General features: G+C 34.5%; 3 protein-coding genes across 3 annotated transcripts; 2 read left to right on the top strand and 1 right to left on the bottom strand.

Moving 5' to 3' along the window:
- Positions 1-355: 355 nt before the first annotated feature.
- LOC132175148 (succinate dehydrogenase subunit 7B, mitochondrial) lies at positions 356-4,109 on the top strand. The gene is made up of 4 exons (XM_059586990.2): positions 356-536; positions 647-715; positions 1,174-1,276; positions 3,835-4,109. Exons 1-4 carry the CDS (start codon positions 477-479, stop codon positions 3,915-3,917), a joined length of 315 nt encoding a protein of 104 aa, XP_059442973.1. The 5' UTR covers positions 356-476; the 3' UTR covers positions 3,918-4,109.
- A 2,720-nt stretch (positions 4,110-6,829) lies between these two features.
- Positions 6,830-11,095, top strand: LOC132175923 (LIM domain-containing protein WLIM1). Its single transcript, XM_059588019.2, has 5 exons — positions 6,830-7,195; positions 8,725-8,821; positions 8,922-8,962; positions 9,122-9,211; positions 10,515-11,095. The coding sequence occupies exons 1-5, from the start codon at positions 7,058-7,060 to the stop codon at positions 10,758-10,760; spliced, it is 612 nt and encodes a 203-aa protein (XP_059444002.2). The 5' UTR covers positions 6,830-7,057; the 3' UTR covers positions 10,761-11,095.
- Positions 11,096-19,913: 8,818 nt separating this feature from the next.
- On the bottom strand, positions 19,914-21,292 carry LOC132175376 (D-ribose-binding periplasmic protein). Its single transcript, XM_059587314.2, has 3 exons — positions 20,876-21,292; positions 20,627-20,766; positions 19,914-20,344 (listed from the first exon to the last, which is right to left on the bottom strand). The coding sequence occupies exons 1-3, from the start codon at positions 21,189-21,191 to the stop codon at positions 20,216-20,218; spliced, it is 585 nt and encodes a 194-aa protein (XP_059443297.1). The 5' UTR covers positions 21,192-21,292; the 3' UTR covers positions 19,914-20,215.
- Positions 21,293-22,013: the final 721 nt, after the last annotated feature.

Raw genomic sequence — 22,013 nt, 5'->3', positions numbered from 1 at the left:
TGGGAAGATTGTATAAATTGATTTTAATTTAATTCTCTTAATTAAATCGATTAATTTTTTTTTAATTTTAATATGTTAATTTTGTGTTAAATTCATGTAAAATTTAATGTCAATGAAATTATAAGCTCTTCTTACAATATACCATAATAATATTACAAACAAAATGATGAAAAGTCTTAAAGGGATAATTCTATTGGCTGAGAGACCACGTCTGATAAAATAGAGGTCACTAGTTTAAATCATCTTACTATTATGTGGATATGCCAGAAAATAACAATGATGCAAAATAAAGGGGTACCACAGCAAAAGCCACTATTTCATTTTCCACCCCCACCCTCTTCTTCTTCTTTTTTTTTTTTTTGTTTTTCGTCTGAGAACCTCAAGATTGAGAAACGAGAGCATTTGGGACTCCCTTAGCAGCTTCTCTACTTCATTCACCGATTTCTCTCTCTGTGAGCTCAGGGGTTTCACCGGAAATGGCGTTCTTGCTTAACAAAACCGGCGTCGTTTCTCATTTCCGATCTCATATTTCCCAGGTACGCGCACTACCGCTCTTCTCTACTCGATTCCCCTGGCTTCGACGTCCTTTTCTTTCGATTTCTTATGTGTTTCTTTCTCCGATTTGTGCTCTGCTCTGCTAAAGCAGAAGACGGAGGACGCGCTCTCTCTCGCGCGCCGCGCGTACCACATCGAACCCGGGCCTCGCGAGAAAGCCGTGAGTCTCTCTCTGTCTTCTATTTTCGCTCAAATTGCTCTCCGTGTGTGTGGGTGGGATAGATATCTATTAGGGTTTGTAGATATGTCCATGAAATAGATATACGTTGATATTCTTTTATTGCTTTGCAATGACTTGAGTATCGTTGATAAAACGCGCGTTTAATAATGTCGTAACCTAAGATTTGATCAAGTTAGTGGGAAAAACAGCTCAAAATTCTTAAATTTTTCTTCTCGAGAATTTGCATATGGTAGTGATCTCTGAGCTCATATTGATAAAATTAACGTGCACTGAGATTGGGCGCGTTTCATAAACTTGTTTTGAGGGTAACTTTTAAGTATCCTTTTGTGAATCACACTAACTTTTGAGCTTTTGGTAATTGAATTGATAAACGATTTCTTTCGCTCGCTTGTAAGTTCCTTGTAAGTTCTGTTTTACTAATCTGGTCTTTTTTGCAGCTCTTGGAAAAGGACCCAGTCTTGAAGCGATTCAAATCTCATAAAAAGAGTGTGTGGCGGCTTAAAAGAGTTGCTGATGTTGCCACTATTGTTGTTGTCGCAGGTACTACATTGTAACTACTATAAGTCGAAGAAAATGGTCTATGACTATTCTAGCATGCAATTTCTCTTATATACTTTGTGTTCTTGGGGGTGCCTACACCTTTAATGATATTTCGATTACTTGTGTTAAAAAATAAAAGAAGAGTATTCTAGTATGCAATTGCTCTATGAAAATTTACGTAGCATTGACACCTTCTAAAGGGTTTGATCACAACACTCCTTTACATGCTTGGACATGCATTGATGAAACCCATATGAATTGCTAGAGTTAATCCAGTATGCAATTGATGAAACTCGATTCTGAATCATTATTCTTGCCTGTGATGTCCGTGCATGTGATGTTTATAATCTTTAGATTGATGAACTTTTCTTGTATGCTGCCTAAAGGGCTAAAACTTCTATTAACTCTTTATGAAGAAACCATTGTAAACTTGATGTTGTACCTTTTTTTTATTTTATTGGAGTGTGAAAATCAATTTTGCCCTCCAAAAGCAGCCATCTAGGAGTTTGTTAACCCAGAGAGAAAAAGTGATTCTGACAAAAAAAATTTCTAAAATTGCTGAAAGTAAAAGCAAGGAGACTGATGCTGTTATGAAAAACATTTTTGGCCTGCCATGTTTGCTTATGCAGGAAGCAAAAATGGTTTAAAGGATTTTGTTGGACTGACCAACATGTCCCATAATTTGCACCTAATCCCACCCCATGCCCTTATAAAAACACCATCATCCCTCACTTATCAAAAGAAAGAAAGGAAAAAAACACCATCATCCCTCAATCCATCAGCTATCATCCTTTCAGCTTGTCTCCCAAGCCAATATCCACACCGTCAGCTCCACCAGATCACCGTCCATTGCCGTCTAACCAGCTCATCTCTCCAGTTAAACAATTCCATCAGCTCTATAGATTTTGATAATTTCTCTGATACTATCCTTTCTGTCTTTTGTCTTTTTGATAGTTGTCTTGCATTGTTATGCTACCCCCGTTAAATGAAATTGCAATAAGAAATAAAAGTTAAAGAGAAGAAGCGCATTGCCACATCTTTTAGTAAATGTGGATGAAGAAGTAGGAAGTTAAAGAAGCTCACAGTTTTTGTAGGAGTACAAGAAGTTGAAGGCTTTGTGACCATTGACTCTGGGATCCATTGGTCTTTTGCTTTGTAGCTTGTTAAGAAGATAGGTGGGAAGGAGTGGGGGGAGGAACATGGGTGAATGATACGACGCCAGTGTGTGGGAAAGATGTTTGCTGAAATGGCTGATAGAGGCCGACCAAATTCCCATAAGATTCACAAACAGAAAATATTGTTTACGGGGACTGTTTGTATTACTGTTTATGCGTACTGTTCACAAACACTGTTCATATATTTTTATTATACATCAATTTTGGGTATCCTAGGTTCTGTCCTACATCAGTTTGGTGTCAGAGATTATGTCCTTCATCATATTTCACTTGCAGCACTTTTTCCATCGGCAATAATTATCATAGCAGATTTTAATGACAACATTTATCCCACAGCTGCACCAAACTGACCTTTATTGTTTTGGTGGGAAAGCTTGACGTATGTCGGATCATATTTGTCTTATTGGGTAACATAGAGCAAGTAGCTTGATAGAACTTAATTTTTTTTGAGTTCAAGTGGTATCTATATTTGAAAACTATGGGAAATGGTTCAGTATTTTTATGTATTTTTTGTGTGAAGTGTCTCATCTCAAGTGAGTGAGCCTTGCTGATTTGCGGTATTTTTTTTGTCAATAAAGAGACAAAAAAAGGAAGAAGGAACTTTAGGCATCTTGTAGGAGGGAATCTGCTTCCATCATCTTTTTCATTTTGTGACCAGAATGATGGATCTTCTTCTAGGGACCTCTTAAGCTTGGAAAGTATAATCCCCTGAAGGATGAGTGATGGGCGGCATGGTATATTGGGAAGCCTGTCCAAGTCTTCGCTAAAACTTGGGATTTTTATTTTGTTGAATTTTTTTCTTTTTTTTTAGTGGTTGCATAGAGTACCGTACTCGCATTTGTTCACGCACACCCATCTGAACACCATATATGCCTGTTAATTAACTGATAAACTGGTTATGGAGTCTGTTGTGTGGCAGTTATGGCACAAACAACTTGACCTTTCTGTCTAGGAAATTGGTTGTGCCAATATGGCAACCAACTAGACCTCATCATGGGACTGAACTTTATTTTTCTTGGCTTCTCTAGCTTTTTAACTGTTGGCATTGCGCATGGCCATGTAATCTGCTTGGTTGTAGGTTATTTCTTCTGTCACTTATTATCTTTCTTATGGCATTGCCTTTTCTTCAATGTGAACCACATCATTCTCTGCATACCGAATAGTTTGATAGGGGAGTTATTTGTACATTGCTCAACGAATGGACTGCCTTTTTATTTGTGATTTTGAATCAATATCGGTTGTTTTCAGATTAACAATTCTTTTTTTTGATAATGAGAAAAAGCTATCTGCATATATTAATCGTGTCACAAGGAATTACAGTCTTGTTTTACTTGTTTCTCTTTCAAAGCTTTCGGACGTGTTTATGATGTGTGTATTTTTCAGGTTGCTGCTACGAAATATATGTTAAAGCAGTAATGAGAGAAGAAGCTCGCAAACAAGCAAAGGCTGAAGGTGGAAGTGCATAATGAAGTGTAATAACTCTGCCGCACTTATTTTCCCAAAAAACAAAAAAGGAATAAGAAAAGGAATGTAAAGTTGTTTGGCCATGTTGTTGTTAGACCTTCTGGTTTTTTTGTTGGTTAGACCTTCTGGCTTTTTGAGGGTTTAAATAAGCAGTAAAAACGTGGTATGAAATGTTTGAACTCAACCTTCTGCTATTGGGTTTTATTTTATTAAACGTAGAAGAGTCATTTTATTGTATTTTAGAAGAGTAAAATTGTTCAAAAAATTAAAATAACAATTTTATTCCTCTATAAAAACACTAACTAGATACTTTCCATTTTAAATGAAACGAAGAGGATCTTATTTTGGGATAAATATGTTGGCATGTCATTTAAAAAAATTTAAATAATGTGGCATTATTTAAAACGTTAAATACTGACCATGAAATTGTTTATCTTCCTTTGTGACAGATTGATCTTGAGAAGCTTAGAGAAATTTGGACCTTGGAATTTCTTCTTTTTCAATTGCACAAAGTCAAATTATTCGACCTTATTTTTACAATATTGGTTATTAGAAGAGCTCAAGCTCATTATACCAAACGAGAATGAGCACTAAAGCGATTCAGATTTTATAAACAAATGTTTTAAAGCAAAACCAAAAGAAAGAGAAGGTGGACCAAGCTCATAACTTTACATCAATCTTTTCTTGCATGTTGTGCTTGTGCTGCTAGTGCTATCGGATTATCTCCAATACAATTCCCATAGGTGTGCCAGGTTCTAGTTTTCTTTTGGTAGTGGATGACATTACTAATTTATTCAGTAATAAAATAATTTGAAAACAAATAGAAAGTAAGGTGGACATGAATTTTTCAAACTTTTTGTCCGTCCCATCAAAGAAAAGAGAGTCCCAAGCGTCTCGAAAACTTTATTTTAAAATGATGCGTGACTATCACATAATCAAATTTTTGAAAAACCTAACATTTCTTGCAAATGAAGAGATATCCAAAAATGCAGGAAGATGATTGAACCAAAATCAAGATCTAGGAACTTTGTGGACCGTTCAAAATAATTTTGTTTTTTCTTTTTAAAAAAGGAGGAGCTGATAGATATTGGCGGTGATGGGCCAAAGTAGCCATGCAGAGAGAAAAGAAATGGTGTTTCTTTTTGGCATGGTGTAAGATAAACAGTAAGAGGTGCTCACTGCCCACCCACCAACACAAGACCATCCATCTCTTTCTCTCCTTGAATTATTTCATTGTGGGGCAAGTGAGTGAGCCAGTTTCTTCACTCCAGCTTTTTCAGCTCACAAACTCACAACTGGGATTCTTCACTAGCAAAATTTTCATCCACACCCAATAAAAAAAAAAAAAAAAAAAAAATAGGACCCATAAAAGATAACATAAAGAAAGAGAAACCAGTCACCATCAATTCTTTAACAATGCCCCTTGCATACAACCATGGCATTTTGAAGCTCAAGTTTAACAAAGGGGGAGGTTTATCATGTAGACCAAATCAAAGAAATAAATGTCTTCTTTAGAGAAACAGAAAAGGCCTAAAATTAAGAGAGGTGGCGGGTTCTTTTTTTAAACTTGAAGGAGGGAGATGATTGAGGTGGAGCTGAGCTGTGTACATGGTGCATGCACCCCACCACTTCTGTCTCCTCTATCTTTAAAATATAATTATTAATTATGAAATTAATTCTTACCTCATCATCACTGGCCGGACCCAGAACGCAACATTAACCTGCCTCAATCACCCAAAACCCAAATTTCATACACCAATTTTCTACGTCTCCACGGCATCAAAAGCGCGTGTAAGGCACAACAGATACGATTTTTTTTTTTTTTAATAATAGAATTTTCTTTTAATTTCATGTAATTTAATCTATTATTAAACTGATATTTATATATATATAATATTTGATTCTCACACACAACTCTTCTAACTCAATTTAAAGAAAGAAAAAAAATTATATTGTAATTCATCTTTCAAATTAAATTATTGTATCTAAAAACTTGAAAGTAACGCTCCTTTTTTTTTTTTTTTTTTTTTTTTTTTTTTTTTAATTTCTAAAGGGAAAGTTAGTGGCTTGTCCAATAATAAAAATGCATTTTCAATTTTGTATTTAAAGGATCATGATAGAGACATTACTAAGAATATTATGAGCCTCTTCAAATTTTATGGTCTAATATTTTATAGAAAGTTTATTGATAAAATCATATATGCATGTGGAGTATTATTGAGACTCGAGGAAAATTTACTTGGGGTCTATTTGGGATTACGTTTGAGAGGCTTAACACTGCGTTTAACACTTAAAAACTCCGTTTAAAGAAAAAAGTATTTGTTTAGTAAGAAAAATTAAAAACGATTTTAAGAGTCAAAAAAGCCTAAAAATGGACAAAATACATTTTTGGCAAAAGCTTAAAAATAAAGTTTTTGCCGAAAAACGTTTTTTAACTTAAAAGTTCTATTTCTCAAACGCAATTCTAAACATGTTCTTAAAAAGATTTTGACATACCGTTTAATCTATAAATTTATTCTGTAAGATTATAATAATAATTATTTAATTCTTACAACATGATGAATATGTTTCTACTTCAATATAAATTTATTAATCTTATAAATGTCCATAAATAATATCCATTTGTACGTTAAGGATTCTGCCTAGATGATCATGCACGCGCTCTCTCAGGGGAGTGGTATAAAACTCCGACCACGAAAAAACCGCGATATGTTGGAATCTGTGTACAGTGTACTAAATACTTTAACTTAACTCTTGTGGCCACATGAAAGCACAAATTCAAATGTCTGTCACATAGTCTGTACGATAGACACGTGTCAACATTGAGGGTAGAACTGTCATTAGGAAAGTTAGGTGCCAGCCAAAGTCATTATCATATAGATCCAATTTACAATAGGGGACCTGGTATGCACAGTAGGCGATTTCTATATGCCTAAAGTCTTAAAAAAGACCCATTGCTAGCAGCTTGGTTGGTTTCTCTGACAATATCTGAGCTGTAAATCTCAGACCTGGAATTTGAAAGAGACACAGATAAAGTTTGAAGGAGGAGGAAAAGTCTTCAAACTAGGAAAAGTGTCTTGAATTGTTGATTTTGTTGCTGTGGGATTTTAGAGATTTTTCTGGGTGTGGGAGATTTGTTGGGATGGCAACATTTGCAGGGACTACCCAGAAGTGCAAGGCATGTGAGAAGACTGTGTACTTGGTTGAACAGCTCACTGCTGACAACAAGGTCTTCCACAAGGCCTGCTTCAGATGCCACCACTGCAAGGGTACCCTTAAGGTAACAACACCCCCCCCCCCCCCCCCAAAAAAAAAAAATAAAAAAATTGACTCTTTTTTAATGGAGGGACACATGGGCACACTTCTTTGACATTGAGGTTGATGTTTTGTGGTGTTCTTTGGCTTCTTTTTTATGATCATATATGTACCCACTTCTTTGTTTTGTCATTTTTGTACTTTATTATGGATCCTTTTATCTGGGTTTTGTTTAAAGATTATGGTCATGAGCTTATATGGATTACTTGGAAATAAAGATTGTGTTGATGGATTGTGATACTGTGTTTGGTTCATGCTTCATGACGATCATTGTGCTGATTATGAATGTTGATGATGATCCCTTTAACAAAATTGACTTTCGTTTTAGTTCATTTTTACCTTATTCATGATTTTGCTTGTTAAGAAGCTGACTAGGTCTACTTATCAAAAGAAGCTGACTAGGTCTGTGTTGCATGAATGAGTTTAATTGGGCTATATTTTGATGTAGAAGGTGGGATCAAATTGGATTTATGAAATCAGGGAAATGTAAGAATAATCCTTAGAATTATAAGCGGTAATATATATTTGAATTTACTTCTTCGAAAATTGGAATGTAATTTCAGAATTATGTCAAAATCTAGAGAACTTAGTCAGAATATTAAGCAGAAAGGCCCCAGGAAATCATGCTTCAATATTTGGAATAGCATTGTCGATTTGAATAATATGTGTTGTTTTCATGTAGAGAGAAGCAGACATGAATGGGTATAAATAATCTGTGATTTAACCAAATTAATCTGCACTTCCACAGTAACTGAAATTGCAGACAAAACAATTGAAATAGAGAGTAAACTCACTGTCAAACTGTTGCTGGATTTATCTGTTGTATCAACGCAGTTTAGATGTGAAGTCAAACCCTAATGGGGGTATATAAAGTTGTTCAAGCATTAATTTGATTTTGAGACTTAAGTTCTACATCTTGAAGTGCTTGAATCTTGGGGCCAATTATTGGCTTGTTACAGCAAATTAATTGAAATTCAAATTAGGGATTTCCTCCTCAATTGAGATAAGTGTGAGATCTCTTCTAACTAGTCACCGGATAATTCATTAGGCCATGCAATAACTTTATCCTTTCCATCTTTTTGCGCTTTCTAACTTCTAGAATTATACAATCATTACATGAGTCCCACCTCTGTCTTCTCCGGGCTCTTTTTCTTTTTCATCCAGCCAAGGTAAATTGTTTTTGTTTCACATTTTTCTACAATGGGACGACTAGTAGGGGATTTTATATCTAATCTTAGATTTAGTTTTCTATTAACCTGTTCACCTCATCATGTTGGCCATCACATGATATGTGTTTCACTGACTGGTTGCAACACACGCTTATTTACTTCTTTTTTTTTTCTGTTTATATTCGTTGTTTATTGTTAATTATGTAGTATTCTTAGCAAAATTCTGGTCCATACTGTTTCTTAAAAGGTCTTAAAGTACTTAGAAAACATGTTTTTTCCGCTTCTACTTTATCCTCACATCTCATTTTCTTCAATATTGTTGCAGCTGAGTAATTATTCCTCCTTTGAGGGTGTTTTATATTGCAAGCCTCACTTTGATCAACTGTTTAAGATGACTGGCAGCTTGGATAAAAGTTTTGAAGGTGATTGGCTGCTATTGAGTTGTTTTCAGGCATATTCACCTCTGCTTGTATCAGCTTAACAAGCTTGTTCATTTTTTCTTTTTCTTTTTCTCTTCTTTAGGTACTCCAAAAACTGTTAGAGCTGACAGATCTGCCAATCAGGTACCTAAAGCCACAATGTCAGATCTGACAGATTTGCTAGTTTTTCTTTTGTAGTGATAGAAATTCCAGCTATGACTTAAACGAAATGTTCCATATAAACGATATTGAAGACCTTAATAGTTACTTAAGTTGTCTTATATTGGGAGTGGAATTGTGCAGGTCCAGACCCACAGCAAAGTTTCAAGTTTGTTTGGTGGAACTAAAGAAAAGTGTGTTGCTTGTAATAAAACTGTTTACCCAATTGAAAAGGTAAATCTTAGCAATTCAACATCCAATTATGAGCTCTGCATAAGGTGAATTTTTTTTAATGTCATTATTGGTGTCTACTCGAGCACTAAAGTTTATTCTCCTCAATTCAAATTCCTTGCATGCTCTCATTTGACTATTACATTATGGCCTTCAAATATGTACAGAGATCCATTATCACTCACTTTTTAAGTAGTCCAATGAATTTTTTTTTTAAGTTTTTGCTCAAGAGTTACTTTAAGAAGTATCACATTTGGGCATCTGCTGCTCTCTAACTAGAACCCCAGAAACTGTTAGGCCATGGTCAACCACCAAGTCAGCTCAAACAAAAACCAAATATAAATAAAATCTGTTGACACCAGCTACAGAAAGGTCCAAGGGAGTAAACTCGACACTTTTGCAGGTCTTGTAAGGTCAAATTTGTATAGTGTGAGCGGAAAGAAGATTATAGTGAAGAAAAGAAGACCATAAAAAAGCCTGTTTAGAAAATTAGAACTTGAACAAAGTGTGAAATGCCTATGTATAAGCAGCTTATTTGGTGTTTGCTACGCAATATTTTCACAAACTGACATCTATGCGTCACTATGCTTCATTGAAGTTAATGGGAACTTGATTTCAAAGCAATACCTTATTGCAATTAAGTCTCGATAATTTACCCTTCATTTTGCAAAGTCTTGTCATTCACTTATGGTTGTCATTATATTAAAATAAAAAAAGAATTAAAGAAGAAAAGAGAGGAGGTAATTTGTTGTAGTCATTATCTCAATGCATTTTTCTAGTCTGGAAACAAGCTTATGACTACATGCCACTTCCCTGGATCAGCTAGCAGTTATTACAATGTCAGATCAATGGCATTGGCATTAGATAGATGGAGGTTTCGAGAAAATTGTGAAATGTGAGAATCCATAATAGTTACATTTACATGTGGAGAACCTGTACGAATTGTACATCAATCACAACCCCTGATTGCTGGAGATAAAATATTACAACAATCTGGGAAAATCACAGCTCAAAACAAATTGCACAGATTTGCTGTATGATGAATAAAAATTCAAGCACATTCAAAGTTTTAAGTTGGTACGTCTCTTTTAAATTTCTCTCTCTATTGATCAATAAGCAAAATCCATTAGTGAATCACAGCCCAAAACCATTAAAACATAATTTCCAACATGAAAAGATAAAACTGATGGAAAACAAATCCACCTCACATAAGTGTGTGCATGTTGTATTGTGTTTTTGTGTGTGTATCTGTGAAAGTGAGAGAGAGAGAGAGATGGTGTAATACCTTGACTGCTGGTTTTTTCAGGTCACAGTTGATGGCGCATCATACCATATGGCTTGTTTCAGGTGCACTCATGGAGGCTGCGTGATCAGCCCATCAAACTATGTAGCCCATGAGCAACGTCTTTATTGTAAGCACCACCACACCCAACTATTCAAGGCGAAGGGTAACTTCAGCCAACTTGACAGGCATGAAGAAGTTAAGGTGGCAGAAGAAGTTAAGGTGGTAGAAGAAGTTAAGGTGGTAGCTGAGGAAGCAGCAGCGGAATAATGGTATGAAAATTTCATAGTATTACATGATATTGCTCAGATGGCGGAATAATGGTATGAAAATTTCATAGTATTACATGATATTGCTCAGATGGTAGGTTTCTAAACAAGACTTGGGATGCAACTGTCATAGTATACACCAAGAGTTTTTGGAATTCCGTTTCTTTGATATATATATATATATATATGTGTATTTAATACGCGAATCCGGTATAATCATTGGTAGACGAGTCAGTATGTTGCTGATATTTTTGAGTGTGAGCTTTGAATGGACAATGTGTAGAGATTTGGTGTTTAATTCCTTTAATAAACTATGTGGCGAGCCCCAGTTTTCAACTTTGTCATCTTTGATCTGAAGCTTGATGTGGTTTCATATTCTATGGCTATTGGCTAGAGTGTCTCTGCTCATTAATATCAAGTACATTTTTGTGTGTCATCTTTGGCACTGCTCTTCAAAGGCCCTTTAGATTTCTCAGTTACTCTATTATGGCCTTTTATTATAGATAAATACTACACACACTCTCGCTCCCACACTCTAAGTGCATACTCTATGACGTGGCACTAAAAATCACCATTAAATTTTGAACTAATCATTATATTCAATAATAATCAATCCAAATTCTAATAGTAATTTTTAGTGCTACATTAGAGAATATGGGAGTGGAAATGCATGTGTGTATCGTTTCTCTTTATTTTATGTTCTGCTCAAGTGATTTTGTTGAATTCCAAAATTCTGATGCTTGGACAAAGTCGATGTTTGGCAGGTTGATATATTTATATGTATAGATTGTGTTAAATGGGTTTTTGGTGGAATTTTACAGATAGATCTCCTCACATGGGAGGGGATGATAATCCTGTTGGGCCTATGAGATTTTTCAGGTGTTTGTCGACTGAGTGTATGCTAAATGTTATGATCATCTGACGGGCATGCTGGATGAACCCAATTCGTCTGCCACGATTCATGAAACCAGAACATGTCATCAAGTAATCTTCTTATGTTGCAATCGAAGGGACCAGTGACAAAATTGAAAGCCAGTCACTAGAGACTCGAATTTTGAAGATTAATTTAGGAAAGATAAATGTTTTTTTGCATTCTGGCATTCACCTCGCGTACTCCATCCATCCTTAACTTGGTGGATATATACGCTAGATAAACATCAAAACGCAAAGAATCATCTCTTGGAAAGCTCCAAAAGCAAAGCGGAATATCATCCATGATTGGTTAAATGAAGATTGGTTAAATGAAAATTACAACTCTTACTAAAATTTTCTTACTAATGGTGGTAAAAAAAAAAATTGAGTAACAAAAATTAATGGTTGATGTAGTAAATGTCACGATAGTTGTAAGGCTAAATAAAAATGTTGGCTAATTATTGTGCACATAAAACATGGGTAAAACCGTAAAAGTAAAACATCATATTTTGTTATTTTTTCTTTTAGTACATCAACTGCTTAATATTCCTCCACGCAGTTCCACCCACGTTACTCCTACTGTCCTACACAATACACAATGTATATACAGTGATTTCCTCCATTAGCAAAGAGAGAGAAACATAATTAATAATTAATGAAACATAATGCTACAAACTCAACTCTTATTTTACCCGTATACCTTAGGTGATGTGGCCATTCTTCCATACTTATAATTTTCAAATTTACTATTAAATCTATGAGGCTTACGAGTGGACTCCATTTAATGGTGATTTTGACGCGTAAAATGGAAGCATCGCCAAATATAGAATATTATTGTTTTATTTTAAGATAAAATTGAGGAAACTCTAGATAGAAGTTGGCAAAGGAAAAAGCAGAAGAAAGAGGCAATTAATACAAATATAAATGAAATTGAGGATTAATTAAGTAACAATTAAAGATATAGAGAAGAAAAAAGAAAGAACCTTTGTTGTATGTAATCTTTAAGTGTTTGCTTAAAATGATCATCATATAATTCTCCGTTGTTGTACTCCCTCACTAACTTCACAAATTTAGCTAGATCCCTCCCTTAACATGCCCCCCCTAGTGCAAGCAATCCAACAAAGACTAAATATATGTAAAATTAATAACAGAAAAGAAACGAAAATTCAAGAAAGAAAGAAAAGAGACGACGATTAATCACGCCATGGCTGGGTTGGGATCGGGGCATAGTCGGGTGAGGTTGCATTGTTTTTGCAAGTTACAAGCAGAGACGATGATGAATCTTTGACTTTTTATTTTCTGGGTATCTTCGAGTTCAGCAATTTGGCGCTTCAATCTAAAACTAACTCCATGTTAGCAAATGGGCCGTTTTTATTTTGGGTCTAGTTGAGTCGGGTCAATCCGATTTCTGATCCATCTCATCCCTCTAATTACCCCTTTTTGGGATGGGTTAAAAAATTTGTTTGATTAAATGAATGGGTATTAACACAATTTTTTTTTTTCTTTTGAACTCCCGTCTAGTTTGCACTTAAATTCATTTTTTATTAAATGAATGGGTACATGTCATGTCACTCCCTTTGATTTTCTTGCAACGATTTTACCCCGGCTTCGGAGTTAAACACAACGTTTTGGAGTTTGGTCTTGTTTGCTTAAAAATGTGTTTCTCTAATTTTTTAATATTTTGACATAAATATTGCAAGTACCACTTGTGAATTGTGATATAGGAATAATCATATAAGTTACTCTTGTGTCCTTTTTATGTCACTCCAAGAATAATGTGGCTTTTAAAATTATTTTTTGATCAAAATTTAATAATGATTAATCACAAGTCTAATGATAATTTAAGAAGGCACATCATTCTTGGAATGACATAATAAAGACATAAAAGTGACTTCTAACATTACTCGTGATATAGTGATATGTCACATGAATGTGCTAAGTTGTCATAAATATGTGGCACAATTGACATGTGTCGCATTTTTAAGCACAATGACGTAAATCTCAGTTAAAAAATTGGACAACACATGAATAGAAGTACCAAGTTGGTCTTCGGTTTACTACAAATAGCACATATGACACTCTTTTGAAGCCAAGATATCCATTGGATTTGGGTCCATTAGTTTTGTGGTTTCAGACAATGATAAAATATAATAATATACGATATGAGGTTTTCAAGTAATGGAAGATTATAAAGACAAATGTGTGTGTTTTTTTTTTTCAAAAAAGTAAAATAAATTTGTCACTTTTAATTTGCAAACACAGGAAATCGTTTACTTTGGAGCAATGTTAAAAATTATATTTTTTATTTAACAACTATTTCACAATGCTAACATGACCGTTTAAAAAAAACCCTTTGATTTTTTTTTTTTTTTTAATAATAATTCAAGGGTTGGTCGTAACTGTTTTGTAATCATTACGCTATCCCACCACTATCTCATTATGCTAACATGGCCGTATCAATCTACCATTGATTTTTTTTTTTTCTTTTTGTCTTTCTTTTTAACAAGAGAAATATATGCTTGGTGTTAATTTTTGTCGAGGACTATTAAATAAATTAATACTAGGTATGACAAAATAAAATAAGAAAATATTTTGCAAGGCTCTATTCTGATCGTGACTTTACACAAAAACAAGAATATATATATCTTGTGCTGCAAACATCATATATATGATGATTCTTCGTTTAATTGGATTAGTTTGCTTCTCTCAAACGTTTTTAGATGATTTTTTTTTTCTTTTTAATTATGATGTAGTTTATAAATATTTTGTGCTTTGATTTATTTGTTAATAATTTTACTTTTATCAAATACATATAAACTGTTCTAAAAAAATATTGCCAAACGAGCCAATAACTCAATGACATGGTATGTATGTACTTCTTTAATTTGCTATTGCTAGTAGCATATCTCAACCATATCAATTAAAGAAGTTGAGTTAGTTACTTATTAAAATTTCAAAATAGTTCAATTCCTTGTAAAATTAACCTATGAGCGTTTTTCATGCTTGTTGCAACTAAATAAAAAGAGAAATGCTAAATGTTTTCCTACAACTAAATAAAAAGAGAAATGCTAAATGTTTTCCTAATATTTTTTTTATCCTAAGTAGATATTAATTAGTAGCATGTCTCTATCAATTAATTATTTCATGCACTGCATGAAACTTTATATATATATATATATATATATATATATATATATATATATATATATATATCAGTGAAAAGACTAAAGAGAGTGGAAGCAAAGAGATAAAGATATTGATAAAAACTATAATAGAATATAATTAAAGTGATTGAAAAAATTGTTTTGCCCCTTGCTCGACTGAGTGATAAGTTGCGTCTCTTTATAGTAATCAATCTTAACTAAAGTACCCGTTTGAACTTTATATTTATCTATAAGATAAGAATATATTTAAAGTGATCAAATTCTATTTGAATTCAAATGTTTACATGCAGATGAGGATTATTGAAATATATTACAATAATAATATTTATAGAGAAATTAAGGTTTGATAAATAAGATAAGATGATCAGATTGAACATAAAAGACCAAATTTGGGCTCTGTTACATATCTTTATTTCCTCACAGAGGAACTAGGCTCTCCATGCAAGTAAAAACGCAGGTAGAAAAAAGCGTGGGAACCACCCATAAGGTGAAAGTTTGTTTACTGCTTTGATATTAGGATCATACACCAACAACTCATCGTTATTATTCTGCCATTCGACCACGCCATCTCTCCAACACCCCAGCAGCATCCAAAAACTTGGAAAGGGTCCAATCCTCTGCACTTTGATCCAACGCTCGTCAACCCCATCATCATCTTTCGTCATCACCCAAAAGTCAACGAAATTTCTCACGTGTTCCCTCCAATGATTGCAGATTAAAGCCAGGGATTCATTCAATACCCCGAGCTTCTTCTAAGAACCTCTGCCTGCTGAAACACCTCCTTGCCCATGTCAAAAGAATATTATTGTACTCATGACCAATCCAATATGGCACTCCTTTCAAAATTACCGAACAGTTAAGTTTCCAGATTAAACAGGGCACAATGGCATCGAATACTCTCCAAGAACCCATACTTGTCGAGTACACCTCAACTTGGGCACGATCTCGAGGTTCATCGCACGGATACAAAATTCTCACTACTACAAACAACTATAAGAAATCGAAACTGGGAAACGAGCAGCCTAAGCAATAATCTATCTCTCTGTCGCACTCCTCATTACCATATGGCTTAAATCAGAAGTTCCATAACAAAAATACCTTGCTTCTCATTCAAAACTTGTCCACAAAATGCTTTGGAGTGCCGTAACTCTACTCAGCTCAAGCAATAGATAGAGATAGTTTATGGTGGGGAAGTGATAGATAGAGATCGTTTTCGTCTCCACATGTACTTTCTGAAGATAAAGAGTCTGTTCTTGTGATGATTGACTTGTTGGTAGTGTGTTTCTTTCTTCCAATGTAAGCAAGGTATGAAAATTGCTTTAGAACAAGATGATCACTTTGAAGGGTCGCTTTCACATGCCGAAGTGGTTTCAGAAAAACAATGTGGATTTTGTTTTGCTATCAGGAAATGGAGATATAGCTTTTGGACTGTGAAAAGTGTTCATGTACATGCCTTCTTTTGTGCTGCATCAATAGGTGTAAGAGTTTAAATTCTACATAAATTCACAAATCTAAGAGATTAGCATAATGTTGTTTGGTTGAAATTCGCAAGTTTAAGTTTTTGGGTTAAGTAATATCCTAGCATCTTGGAGTTTCTAGTTCTGTCATTTATACTTATTGCTAGGGAGAAATTATGCCCATCTATTTGTATTCATTTACCATTTTGTCATTGTCCATTCATATGGTGGCACGTGTCCCCATTGGCTTATAAAAGGAGAAATGTCTCCCTTTCTTCAGAACTCTCTCCACGTCTCCTCTTTGGAGGAGACTCATATTTCTCCATAACCTCCCTCACTCCCTTTCATATATCTCACTTTACACACACAAATTATCTGATATTAGAGGCATATTATCATTATATATTTTTATTCACATACAAGATGCTAATTAGCTTAGGCATTGGAGAGTCTTCGGCCTCAACCGAAAACCCTCTGACCGTATTCTCATTTTGCAAGAATACCATTGATGCACAGAAATTCAAATGCATAGAGATTCAACTCAAAGCTTGACTACGAAGAAATATCGCTAACAAACAGTAATGTGGACCAAACATTGCATCACTACTTAAAAAAATTAGGCTTGACCCCTCATTTACGCTTTGGTCATCTAATGAGAAATTCTGGTTCCATCCTTGCTAACAAATAATATGAAAGTGATGCTTTCATAATTTCATTGCATGGACAAGCCTACAAAGGAAGATATCTGGCTTGGGGGTCCCCAGCCCCCCAAGCCATAAGATGGTCCCAAAAAAATAATTATATATATATATATAAATAAAAATAAAAACCTTTAAAAATTAAATTTTGTCCCCAAAAGAATTTTTTTTTAAAAAAATTTGTTCTCACAAACTAAAAATTCTAGTTCCGCCCACGAAAATACTCTTTATAATTTAAAGGAGGTAGTTCGAGTATATGAACAAATAATGGGAGACTCAACTGGAGGAAGATGTTAGAGACAGCTAGCTCAATGTGGTACAGCAAAGTCTACACAATGTGTCAAAAAAGAAGATGCTTTTCCAAAACTTCATTAGAATCTGATTATATTTGTTTATTGTTCAAAACAGAGACAAATTTTGTATGATGCTATGTATTTGCCAAAAGGTAGCAAACAATTGATGGCCCGCATGGAAGGAATTCTATGTACTTTTGCAGGATCTGAAGGTGTGTAATGCACCCAATTCAGAACTCATATATACAAAAATGCTTGCATATATAGTGAGCTGGATGCAATTGTCCTACTCACTCAAACTAGTCTACAAAGTGGAGCATGCAATGTCTTTGAGTGAAAAAAAGGGGAAAGAAAAAAAAGCCATCTTTTTTTGCTTTTACTACCTTTGCCCTCTCTTTCTCTGGGCTTTGAAGGGAAACCAATCATGCCATGGGTGGTGTGGAAGATTTGCAATAAAAAAAAAGGTCAATTTGATGGCTGTCTCAAAGTCAAAAAAAAAAAAAAAATGTACAGGCATGATGATGACAGGGATTACGTAACCTTTTTTGGCTGAATTGGAAGAAGCTTCTGAAGCCGAATGCTGATATTTTTCTTCTGACAAACCCATTCTGTATCTTATCTTGCCCTTGCTATGACTTTATCTTATCTGCCCTGTTTGCAAGCTTTTCTTTACTGCCCCTTTTGGTCTAAAGCAGTTGAAGATGAACATGTTAAAAAAAAAAAAATTACTGTGAATTCTCTTGCTTTACAGTTTGTGAGATGCAAATGAAATTAATGTTTATGTGATGGTGTAAACAATTTTCAATCTTTTTTTATTGAAACTTGACACCAGCTAGGATGTTAAATCACCGCTTAGAGTCCATTTAGCTCTTTAAAAGTGTGTTTTTAAACAAAATTGCCAAAAGTCTCATTTATGAGTTTTTTTTTTTTTTTTTCTTTTAATGGCGGTTTGAAAATGTGAAAAATTTTACATTTTCTAGTTGCATAAATGGGGTGTGCTTTTAAAAACATGAAATTTTCAAAGCCAAAATGTGATTTTACTATATGCTTAACTATACTATTTAAAAAAATATCGTGTTTTCATTTTTTTTTTTTTTAAATCACAGAATCGCAAATTCAAACGAACCCTTATTCCAAAAATTTAAAGCGAATAAAAAATAAAAAATTTAATTAATATTCTAATACTCTTGTTCATGTGTGAGTTCAATTTTTTTCTCAAAATGTGAGACTCAATAAGTAAAAAATTCAAATTCAGAATCTTTATTTTAATATTATAATATATCATCTTTTATTCTAAAAAAATAAAAAATAAAAAATAAAAAAGCATGAGAAGTCAATTGGGAATTGGGGATGTAATATATTGATAACTATGAACTAGACAATGCCTAGTTGAATACTTCATAGAAGTGCTTTTTACATTAAAAGACGCACACACATCAGTCAAATTAAAGTGGAACACACACAATCTGAGTACATGATTACGTGAGCAGTTTTGTTCAGATTACTGATGCCCTTTCTCTACTAGCAGGCTTGATTATATAAATTAACATGATCACATTGTTCATATCTCTTACAGGGACACATCCATGGAATCTATTTTGATCATAAATGGGAAGTTGTTGAATGTCAATGGTCGTCGGTTGCCTTGTCCTAATTTATAATCAGTTTGACAATTCAAAGCAACGACTAGAACTTCTGGTCCTTGTATTTTGGTTGTATATATGTTATTTGCTACTTAGTAGTAGATTTATTGTACAGTAGAGAAATAAATAAAAAAAACTGTTATAGTTTCAGAATTATTAGTTAGCAAGACATAAAGTGTAGGACAGACATAGCAGAAGCTGCATTTAATGTATGATGACTTTTACCCTTGTCAGGATTGACTATAATCTCTCATCTTCAATTGTGAGAGGCTCTCGATAAGACCCACGTGCTTTAACAGGTATTTTGATTATCCAAATATCATTTTTAAAATGGTTAACTTTATCGGAAACCTCTCTCAATTGCGTGTCGGATTGTAATCGAACAGGCACCCGATAACTGTACATTTGAATTATTTTGGGTTTTCCGTTAATCAGTCATATGTTGCGTAAGCAATTACATGTCTAACAAGGCGTCTACTTCCATTTCACAAGACCATTTGATTATAATGGCGTTGAGCTACAATTGTGAGAGGCTCTCGATGCAACCCACATGTTTGAACATATGTTTTTACTATCCAAATGTCTTTTTTCAAACATGTGAACCTTATTGGAAGCCTCTCTCAATTGCATGTCAGATTGCAATCGAGCAGGCACCCGATAACGGTACATTTGAATTATTCTGGTTTTTCCATTAATCAATCATATGTTGCATTAGCAATTACATCTCTAACAAGGCATCTACTTCCATTTCACAAGATCATTTGATTACAATTGTGTTGAACTACAATTAGGAGAGGCTCTCGATGAGACCCACATGCTCAAACATGTGTTTTGACTATCCAAATATCTTTTTAAATAGGTGAAACTTATCTGAAGCCTCTCTCAATTGCCTATCAAATTGTAATCGGGCAAGCACTCCGTGACTGTACATTTGGATTATTTTGGCTTTTCCATTAATCAGTCAAATGTTGCATTAGCAATTATATGTCTAACAAGGCGTCTACTTCCATTCCACAAGACCATTTGATTACAATGATGTTGGACATGTGCCCCTTTGCTATACACAATTTATGCATTACCCAGATCTCTGAAATAGGAAAAAAAAAAAAAAAATTTGATCACTCGTCTCACAACTTGCCCTCCCAGAATCCACTAAAATTATTTCCATAGGTTTAAGGGGTCATGTGTAGTAGCCAGGATGGATAAATTGAACAGGTGTAGTGATCCATAGCTTCTCTGTCTTTTACGCAGCAAGCAATTAGCATGTTTAAAAGGATTGGAAAACATGGTCAACTGGCAGCCTCTGAGATGCTGTGCAACGATGGTTGCCATGTTCTTGGCCTGGCTGTGGCAGAGTTGTTTGTTGATGATGTTGGTGTTGGTGTCCTCGATGATCGGTGTCTCTCATGCTTGCTCACCTGAAATGCAATGACATAATCTGTTGAGTGATAATGAATAGTAAATATTTGCACATGGGGCTTTCAACCGCACATATTATTCTTCATTTTAATCATTTTTAGCCTTTGACTTAAGGGAGCTCAAGCATCTGCTATTATTTTTATGCCCATCTTCTGAATCAGATTATTTTTAATGTAATTTTTTTTCTGATTATGTTGTACTTGAAAACCATTAATTTAAATATATGATTAACTACTTGAATCAGAACCAACAAACAAAATTACTGTTTATTGAAGTTTTACATGGTTGTCGGCCTTCTCCTGCTCAGATCTTCTTGCTGTTGTCTCTGACTTCTCCTTTACCCTCTCTGTCTTCTCTCCTGATTCTGACTGGTTTTTCTTCATCTTTGCTTGCTTCTTTGCCCACAACCCTTTCATAACCTCTACAACCCACAAAGCAAAATTGGATTTTGATGTCAGATTATGCTCAAAATTAACACTCTCCCCCACGAACAAACAAAAAAACACAGGGAAAGAAATTAACCAACATACCTTGAGCTGTGATGAGTCTATAAACTTGTCCAAGAACAAGGGTGTCTGTCGGTCTGAGCAGCTTGATCCTTGTTACACGAACCTGGTTGTTATTATTGTTGTTGTTTTTGTTGATGATGATGTCATTCTTTGCCGTGCAATCTTCCTTGCCATTGTTGGATGGACACAAGGCGGTGGAGATGAGCAGAGCAACATAGTGACCAGGATTCATCTTCATGATCTCACTTGCGCTCACAGACCAATAAAACTTATCCACTTTCCCATTTGGGTGTTGTAGCTCTAGCGTTGCTGCATCAATGGCTTGGCAATTCCCCATCTCTCTGTGCCTCTCTCTCTCTCTCTATAGAAGAAGAAGAAGGAAGAAGAAGAAGATGGTGATGAGGAAACCAATGAACAAATTAAAGCTCAAGTATGTAGCAGCCTCTTTATACCCACCACCCACCACTTGGTAGAAGTAAATGACCAAAAATAAAAGAAACCGACTAAGGGTAAAAAATGTTGTATGGTAATGATAATGTGTGACAGTGTGAGAGACATTATGGGAATCAATGGCAGTTTGGGAATTAAAGTGATGACATGGTGGCATGATTGTCCTAACATGGCATTATGTGGTGAGATATGGATGGTCGGCTGAGGAGACAAAAGGAAGTAGGGCCATAGGTGTTTTGGTCCGTTACATGTGGATGAGATGTGGCTTGATAAGGTAAATCCTCAGTGCCTTTCATGCAATGTCAAATTTTATAAGATGGAAATAGTTTTTTTTTTTTAATTGTTTGTTTATGTCTTTTAACTTAATAACATAAAACAAATGGCCTCAAAGGTAAATCAATCGACTGGAAATCACGTCTTATAAAGCAGAAGTCACTAGTTCGAATCACAATTGTCCTCTTCCTCCCTGAGTTGGTCATATCATCAAAAATGCATGCAAAATGCAAAATATGATGCATGACTAGTTATTATTAGCATTTGAAGAATTTTTGTGCCAAAATTCATATGATGAAAAACATTTGTGCAAAGGAATTTTTTTTTTTTTTTTTTTTTTTTGGAAGGGGGAGGAAAGGTCAACATAGGTTTAAACAAATCAACATGAATACAACTCATTTAATTAATGATGTCAAACAAAAGTGAATAAGCTCTT

The sequence above is a fragment of the Corylus avellana genome, chromosome 3, assembly GCF_965113065.1.
Source record: "Corylus avellana chromosome 3, dhCorAvel1.hap1.2, whole genome shotgun sequence".
Classification (NCBI taxonomy): domain Eukaryota; kingdom Viridiplantae; phylum Streptophyta; class Magnoliopsida; order Fagales; family Betulaceae; genus Corylus; species Corylus avellana.
The sequence above is the reverse complement of the archived record's forward strand: the minus strand, read 5'-3'. Positions and strand labels throughout refer to the sequence as shown.